This window comes from Phyllostomus hastatus, unplaced genomic scaffold (genome assembly GCF_019186645.2).
Source record: "Phyllostomus hastatus isolate PE091 unplaced genomic scaffold, TTU_PhHast_1.1 phas_contig_210, whole genome shotgun sequence".
NCBI classification, from domain to species: Eukaryota; Metazoa; Chordata; class Mammalia; order Chiroptera; family Phyllostomidae; genus Phyllostomus; species Phyllostomus hastatus.
In genome coordinates, this window is record NW_025333737.1 from 5,541,260 (window position 1) to 5,550,259 (window position 9,000).

At 45.8% G+C, this 9,000-nt stretch overlaps 1 protein-coding gene across 1 annotated transcript; it reads right to left on the reverse strand.

The window, feature by feature from the left end:
* Positions 1-206: 206 nt before the first annotated feature.
* COPRS (coordinator of PRMT5 and differentiation stimulator) lies at positions 207-6,965 on the reverse strand. Its single transcript, XM_045837103.1, has 4 exons — positions 6,795-6,965; positions 4,367-4,433; positions 1,148-1,369; positions 207-632 (listed from the first exon to the last, which is right to left on the reverse strand). The coding sequence occupies exons 1-4, from the start codon at positions 6,891-6,893 to the stop codon at positions 463-465; spliced, it is 558 nt and encodes a 185-aa protein (XP_045693059.1). The 5' UTR covers positions 6,894-6,965; the 3' UTR covers positions 207-462.
* Positions 6,966-9,000: the final 2,035 nt, after the last annotated feature.

Genomic DNA, 9,000 nt, shown 5'->3' on the forward strand with positions numbered 1-9,000 from the left:
AACGTTTCTTGGATTCCAGTCCCCGGCCAATGGTGCCAGATCTACAGACTCAAAACTAAAGAAGTATTTTCTTTCACAGTAGTTTTAAGCCTCCATGTCCTCCATCCTGAAAGTGTAAATCAGAGGCTTTCGCTGAAGGAATAAGGCTTTACTGGGAAGTATCTAATTAAACGGGAGGGCGGGGTGAGTAGACAGAAACGCACTGATTTTTTTTGCTGCCTTTATTTATAAAGAACACAACTCCTCCTCCTGACACAGAAACAAAACGCACGTCCAAAGAGGAGCTCTTTAAACACAACACAACGACAAAAGAACGAGGGGACTGTGGGACCTTATTTAACACCAGTCTGTGTACCTGGCTCGGGCATCACCAGGAATATTTCCTCAGGTATGACATCTCACCTCAAAGAAAAGGAGACCTTGATCTTGAGAGCCCATCCATCTGCCAGGCAAAAGCTGCACTCAGTCTTCAGCATCATCAAACTGTCCAGTTTCAAAGACCATCTTGGAATAATGCGGTATCAGTGGAGGCGGATGGTGCCAGCTGGGGTCGTAGAGCATTTCTCCTTGCGGGGCACAGCACACCCACGGTTTGGCCTCCTGGGAAATGCAACCCTGTATGTCGTCGGCATCTGCAGGCCGTTTTAAAAGACAAGATTAAAGGAAGGAGTGAAGGTGAAAACAAATAGGCAAAAAATGTCGAGAAGGAAAATACTCGCACTGTTTGCGCGCGCCCACACAAACACACACACACAGAGTCCTCCATTCCCGAAGAATCGCAAGCATGTTCTTTCTGAGGGCACCCATGGCGGGGCTTCCCAGCCAACAGTTCTTGGCAGGCAGAGGAAGCAACTGGGTAACAAGGTACTTCTGTCCACAGCTGCTCAGTTCACACAAAGGTATTTGGAGAGAGGAACATTGTTTCAAGGGTAAAACCAACCGATACATTATGGAGTCAAATGTAAAATTTGCATGTATTTTTTTCTTCAGTATGAAAAAGAAGCTGCCACAGAAATCAGGGATCTGTAATAGACATCAGCTAAGCTCACAGCTGTGGGTCCCTCTTCTAAATACTGTCTGCCTTTAGGTGCAACCTGGTAGGAGCATCTCAAACCCTGGCCTAGTACCTCAGAAATGCCACACCTACCATATGGATTCCCTTGATCTGCTTTCAGCTCCAAGTCCCAGTCCTCATTAAGAAGGTCAGTGGCCCGTTCCTTGGGCAGACAGCGGGGCATCCTTTCCGACAGCTCCCAGGAATTCAGTTCCCCATCAGAATCTTCATCCCCCACCGCAAAGCCTTCCTCTTCAGAAGGGGGGCCCTCACCACCGGCAGGACTATCGTTAGGGATGCTCTGTGCTCCACTGGCTAAGAAATCAACAAAAGGAAGAAGGTCTTAAAAAAACTGGCAAAGCAGGGAGCCTACTTGAGTGTTTGGGAAATTTTTGGCAGACTTACCAAGAGGGTGGCAGTAAAACAAGCGTACAGAGTTCTTTAGCCACCAGAGTATTTTTAAAAAAAGTTCTGTTGACACTTTTAGAAGTAGAGTTGATCAATTCTGTCCAATAGATAGGATATTTTGCCTACAACAAAGCCATTAATACCTCAGTCCTGTAATTCACACAGGGGGTCAGGCACAGGATACATTTTTAGGTAGCTTACAAAACTTGCACAATACAGGTGTGAACTGAACTTTTGCTCTTCCATTCCTCCTCCCTTCATCCTCAAAGAGCAGGTGAGAGGAGAGCACAGGAAAGTGGGATTAGGATACAAGCAAGCCAAAGAAGAGTCACAAAGGACAGCCACCACATCTCCTCCTAACATAAGATGGTCCATTTTCAAAAGGTCTCGTTTACGGCCATACCACCCTGAAGCGCCCGATCTCTTCTGATCAAAAGGCCTCAAAATAATGAGGAAAAGTTGGGGGAGGACAGAGAACCTCCAGGCACACGGTGCTATGATGATGCCAGGCAGAGCTGGGAAATGAATCAGCCTATTAACACTACATGATAATGACAGCTGTAAGGAATAAAGCAATACTTCAGGGCATGGGTTTGAAGCCAAACTGTCCGGGTCCAAATCCCAGTTCTGCCAATTACTAAAAGCGTGACTGAGCTTAATATACTCAACTGATTCCCACAACAGCTTAAAAACAGAATTAACATACAACCCACCCCTAAATGGATACCCAAAAGAATTAAAAACAGGTGTTCCAACAAAACTTGTACAAAAATGTTCACAGCAGGACTACTCACAATCACCAAAAGGTGGAAACAACCCAATACCTACCAACTGACGAATGAGTAAGCAAAACTCAGTTTATACACATGATGGGATTATTTGACCATAAAAAGGAATGAACTGTAGGCAAACTTCGTTTTATGGCATTTTGCTTTATTGCGCTTCACAGATTTTTATAAAGGCAAAATCCTCTACCAGCAAAAAGATCACAACTAGCTTTATTGTAACAGCAGCTTTATTGCAGTGGTCTGGAACCAAACCCCTAATATCTTTGAGGTATGCTGGTGCTGATACACGCTGGATGAATTCATGTTGAAAATATTATGCTGAAAGAAGCCAGACATAGTGTACGATTCCATTTACATGCAATTTACATTTGCCTGGCCAGCACAGGTAAATCCATAGAGACAAAAAGCAGATCAGTGGTCACTAGGGGCACAAGAAAGGAGGCAATGGGGTGTGACTACCTTCTGGGTAGAAGGTTTCCTCTGGGGTGATGAAAATGTTCTGGAGCTAAACAGTGGTGGTGGTTACATAACAGTTGTAACTGGGCTAAATGCCACTGAACTGTACACTTTAAAATTGTTAAATGAGGCCCTGGCTGGTGTAGCTAAGTGGATTGAGCATGGGCTGCAAACCAAAGGGTCACCAGTTCAATTCTCAGTCAGGGCACAAGCCTGGGTTGTGGGCCAGGTCCCCAGTAGGGAGCATGTGAGAGGCAACCACACATTGATGACTCTCTCCATTTCTCCCTCTCTTCCTTCTCTCTAAAAATAAATAAATAAAACCTTTTTAAAAATTGTTAAATGATAACTTTTATGTTGTGTGTCTTTTACCACAATTAAAAAATTTTTTTTTACTGTGCCCTGGCTGGTGTAGCTCCGTAGATTGAGCATGGGCTGTGAACCAAAGGGTTGCCAGTTCAATTCCCAGTCAGGGCACATGCCTGGGTTGCAGGCCAGGTCCCCTGTGAGGACCACATGAGAAACAGCCATACACTGATGTTTCTCTCCCTCTTTCTCTCTCCTTTCCCCTCCTTCTAAAAATAAATAAAAACTTTTTTAAAAAGTTGCACCCATTAAAAAAATTTTTTTACTCTGTATCTCTGTTTTCTCATCTGTAAAATGAAAATACGACTGTTGTGAGAGCTTTTAAGTACAGAAAAAGGAAAAAGAAACACTTGGAATTGTGCCTGGCACACAGCGGGAATCAGTCAGTGTCAGCTGCTGTGACTACACTGATGTACTCGGTGCTCCTCCTAGACCAGCAGCATCCAACGGCACTTCCTGCCGTGACAGTGATGTTCCACAGCCAGTGCTGTCCAACAGCCTGGCATTGGCCGCGTGTGACTATGAGCACTTGAAATGTGGTTAGTGCCACTAAGGAACTAAACATTTCATTTTATTGTATTATAATTTGCTTAAATTAAAAATAGCATTAGAATCAATTAGAGTTCTAGATCTTCTCATCTAATCCTCAGAACAACCTTCTGAGGTAAATATTATTATCCCCATTTTGAAGATAAAGAAAAGATGGCCCTGGCTGGTGTGGCTCAGTGCACTAAGCACCGGACTGCAAACCAAAAGGTCAGCGGTTCGATTCCTGGTCAGGGCACGTGCCTGGGCTGTGGGCCAGGTCCCCAGCTGGGGGTGTGCGAGAGGCAACTGATCAATGTTCCTCTCACAGACTTATGTTTCTATCTTCCTCTTTCTCCTTCCCTTGCCCTTTCTCTAAAAAATAAATAAAATCTTTAATAATAATCATAATAAAAATAAAGAAAAGAGACGAGACCCTTCTAAGGCCACAAGACTCAGGCCAGGGCTCTGACCCAGCACTGAAAGTGGAAACAATTTTGCCTGGCTCCAAAGCCTATATCCTCACTGCATTCCTAAGCTGTCTTCTTCAGTAGAAGGGATACATTTGGACACAAGTTCAGGACTTCCCTTAAGGAAACTCCAGTGGGGCTTCCAAACAAGGGCACTATTGGAACATGAGGCAGTAAAGACAATTTGACAGCTAAGAGGAGGACCTGCTAGAAAAAGAAGGTAAGCAAGACAGAGACTGTCCCTCTTGTTGCTTCCTGGGTCTCTCCCAACATTCACCCAGTCTCTGCCATCTACTTGCCTAGGCGATCCGTGGCCTTCTTCGTCTCTCTCTCCTGACTGGAGTGGTCGTCTAGGCCAAAGCCAGCCTGCCAGAAGAAGGAACAATTACCCAGGACTTGGACATCTGCGGTAGCCCCAGTATTAAGCTGTTTCTCGGCCACAAACCCATCCATCCACACACCCCTCTGCCCCCTTGTGTGTGGGGTTGGGACTCCGCAACCCTGGAGGCACTACCCCACCAACACTTCACCCCTGGCAGCAGGAGCACCTTCCCACAGCAGCCACTGAATCCAACTCAGAGTCCGCCAACACTTGCAAAGCCAGCCTCAGTGCCTGGTCCTGTCTTCAGAGCTCTGACTCCCAAACTCTCAGGACCTCTCCTTCAAGCTCACAGACCCCAGCACTAACTGGGGCGGTGCCCCCTTCTCCAAGGCTGAAACTTCAGCTCTGCAAAGCCTCTCCTCTGAGCTTATAAATTTTAACCATTCCAACCTCATCCCTTTGTTCCCTCGGCCCAAAGGCTGGTAGCTGTTTCCTGTAGTTGCTACCTATGTGTTCATTTTTAACTTTTCAGTTGCTGGACAATTTCTTATCTAATTAACAACTCTATCAAATTCTCTGTCTCCTGACTGATACACGGGGGCAAGAGAGCTTTAGTGTCTCAATGATGCTGAGGGAAATCTTTTTCCCCCCAACCAACGATAGGCGTCTCTGCTCTCACCACTCCAAAGTTCCCTAAGTCCTACCACCTCTAAGACCTCCTGCTAAACGGAACAAGAAATGTTTACAGTCTGCATGAGAAGACCTGCCTTCAGTCCCAGCTCTGCCATTCGTTCAGCATGTGACCCTGCACACATCGCTTCCACCACTCTGTCTGGGTTTCCTTCTCTGGAAATTGAGGATGATTGTTCTGACCTTGCAGAAGGCTTAGGATGACATTAACATTTACTAAAACACCTAGCACGTAGCAAGAATGTAACATTTGTTAAATCTAAACCCACCTTCTGACCTGGCTGCTGTGACTCAGTGGATTAAGTGCGGGCCAGCGCACCAAAGGGTCACAGGTTCAATTCCCAGTCAGGGTACGTGCATGGGTTACAGACCAGGTCCCCAGTAGGGGGTGCATGGGAGGCAGCCACACACTGATGTTTCTCTTCCCCTCTTTCTTCTTCCTTTCCCCTCTCTAAAAAGAAATAAAATCTTTTTAAAAATTAAATAAACTCACCTTCTGTGCCCCTACATCTACATTGCATTTGGCACCTGTCCCAGCTAGCTCACGATCTAGTCACACCTAGATTTAAAACACCCTACAATCAGTGACAACCCTTAGTCACGACTGAGACAGCTGGTGAGACCTCTCACTGCCACCACTGCCATAACCCCATAACTGCCTCCAGACTCACCTATCCTGCCTAGCCCTGCAGTGTTAATTACTTTGCTCCTCAAAAATCTTCACTTTTACTGCGGGAGCACAAAATTACCCATGGGAGTGACAACTCCCCCTCACAGCCATCAACCTGTTGAGCATAGTGTTCTCCCAGCTCTGCAGCCCAAGTTCCCAGGCATTTGCCCAGCACGCCCTCATCTCCACACCTCCACAGGCACCGCCTCTCTCTCCCCTTGGAGAGGAAACGCACGTCCCTTCCTACTATGCCCTAACAAAATTAGTCTCATCACATCTGCACTCCAAAGCAATTTTCTTTATAAGTCTATCACTACATTTCTCTTAACTTTGGTTAGTACTATCTTTGATACTTGAACAAGCATGCCATTCCTCCAATTAATAAGCGTGCCTACTGTGCCAGGCACTATGCTAAGCGCCAGGTTAACAGCAATAAACAGGATTTCTACCCTCAAGGAGTTCATTATCCAGCAGAAATTACTGACTGCAAACAAGGGCAGGTTATGGATGACGGTAATAACGGTCTTCGAAAAAAACAGGAGCTGCCTGGCACTCCAGTGAAAACAAGTTTCTGGAAACCCTACGCCAAACCAGGCCTGTGGGTTTCATTCAATAGAGAAGAGAACGCCTGAGACCTCATCTGGTGCTCAGGGCTAGCTAAGCATGACCACCAGTGGACACAGGTCCTTCAGGAAAAGTCTCTCTCCTCACCACCCTCACCTGGCCCGGGTCCAGGCCCCCCGCAGCTACCCCCAGCCCTCAGAATTCCGCATCACCTCCCATTTAGCAAGTACGCAGTGGCAGTGGCGCCCAGGGGCCTTAGCCTTCCTTCCCCGCCCCGCGCGCTCACCCACGACTCTGGTGCCCCGCCCCAAGGGCCCGCACCCAGCAGCCGTTCGGCCTGGCGGTTTCCAGCTGAAGCGCGTCCTAACGGCGATCAACGGTCTCCCCGCAGAGGCGCTTCCCCCAGCTCCGAGTCGCCCCTGCAACTTCCCGCCCCCACGCTGCAGGTGATGGGCCTTGCCCGCTCCCGCGCGCTGCTCACCTCCGGGCTTGTGGGCGCCACCCGCGCGCTTGACAGCGACAGACCCTGAGGTGGCTCCGCAGCCCCAAGCGCCACTGCCCGAGAGGTCTGCGGGTCCATGCCCGGCAGCCCGCTGCTCTGCGCCCTCGCGCCCTGGACGCTGCACGGCCACGTGATGCAAGGCCTGGCTGAAAGCCCGAGGATACGCCGCGGAGGGGCCAATCAGCCAGGGGTGCTCCCGGCAGAGGGGGCGGGACACGTGGTCACGAGGAGTGGAGGCGGGGCTGCGCAGGACAGGCAGGGCGCCCCCAACCGCAAAAGCCCACCTACCAATCCAAATCTGGGTTTTTGCAACTCTGGTCCCTGCAGGTCAGCGGGCTGAACAACTGAGTTTGGAATGCCAAATGTGATCACCTCCCAGCTTCAAAACCTCGAATCCCTGTTACCCGAGTCCATTTAATAATGTATAAATGTGAGCTGTAAGAACTTAATGCAATTGTAGCTCGAACCACATTTCACTTTTGACTTTATAATTTCTCTAGAACGCATGCTGGAATTGAACTAGAATCCAGACAGATGAGACAACACAGCAACCCTGTGATTCTCCACCTTAAGTTAATGATAGTTCTTAAAACTAGTTATTAAAAACCAGGGCAGATGATAAAAACAAATTCCGACAATGTACTGAACACAGCATGATGACACTTAAGTCATAGTAGCCCTTAGGACTGTGCTGACCATAGTCTGACCTGGGTAGTCCGACCTGGGGAAAGATCTTTTAATTGCTTGGGTCTGGCCCTCTACAACCTGAAGGTGGCAGAAGATAGGCAAGAACAAGCTTCACTGCCTTTCCCTACCCAACCTGCCTAAATTAACAAACCGCCTCAAGGTGTGGTGTGATAAGCATGTTAACATTTAAGTAGCAGAAAAGCTGTAAACTGGCTTACCAGACCACGTTAATACAATCTTTGGGAGGTTACAGAACCTAGTCCTTCGCCTTCAAAGTATGTGTTGCCTCAAAACTACGTAAGATATTTGAAAAAACTAGTGTAACAGTTGGCACGTAATATTCCTTTTTCTTTTTCTCTACGTGCACTTACTTCCCCACAGGGAAGAGAATGTGACATTTAATGTGTGCTCTGCTCTGACCCATGAGTCAGCTTCTCCAAACCTAATTTATCTATAGGTCAACTCGGTCCAATAGAACCTTCTGCGATAGTAAAAAAAGAAATTCTATTCTTTGTGCAGTCCAATATGGTAAGCATATGGCTAAACACTTGAAATGTTGTCAGCGTAAATGAAAAATTGAATTAATTTTAATAAATTCGAATTGCCGTATGAGCTAGAAACTACTGTAGCTAACAATGCAGCCCCAGGTGAGCTGCCTAGATGCCTTTCCAGAACCCGAAATGGAGAAAGCCTGACACCGGGTAGTTGGCGGTAACAGGGATCCTGACCTCCACCCTCTTTGCTCTCCTCTCTCACATGCAACATGTATCTCCTTACCACAATAAAAATGCCATGTGCAGCTTTAGAATGGTAACCATCCCTGGACTTAATTAGAAAGAGGAAATTTTTCTTATTTTAAAACAAATGACAACATTTCGAGTACAAAAGCTCAAAATAAAAATGACCTAAAACAGACTCTAATATTCATAGGAATTTAATATAAAGGTATTATCACAAATCAGCAGAGAGAAAAATGGCCACAAGTGGTTTTGGAGGAAAAAATCTGAGCTGTGCTCGGCAGAAAAGGGGTTATCAACAGTAAAAATCATACAGACAAAAAAAAGAAAAGAAAAGAAAAGAAAGACATTTAGGACAAATTATTTGCAATAAAGACAACATAAAGATTAATATTCTTAATATATCAAAAACCCTTATAAATTAGAAAAGTTTTTAAAAACTGTCAAAAAACATGAAAAAATAATAGATCCAGGAAAAATATATTAACATTAATGTCAAAGAAATACACATGAAAACAATATTTTTCACCTATTAAAATGACAAAAATTAAAAATATCCACTGCAGCTAAAGGTGCTGACATTTTCATACATTGCTTGACAGTATTTTTATACATTGCAAATTGGCACTATATATATCAACATTCCTTTAATAAGTTGTATCCTTTAACCCAATACTCTGTCAGATGTCAATCTCCTAAAAAAAATAACCAGGGATATAAACAAAGACTTACAAGAATCTTCATCAACATTTATAAGAAAA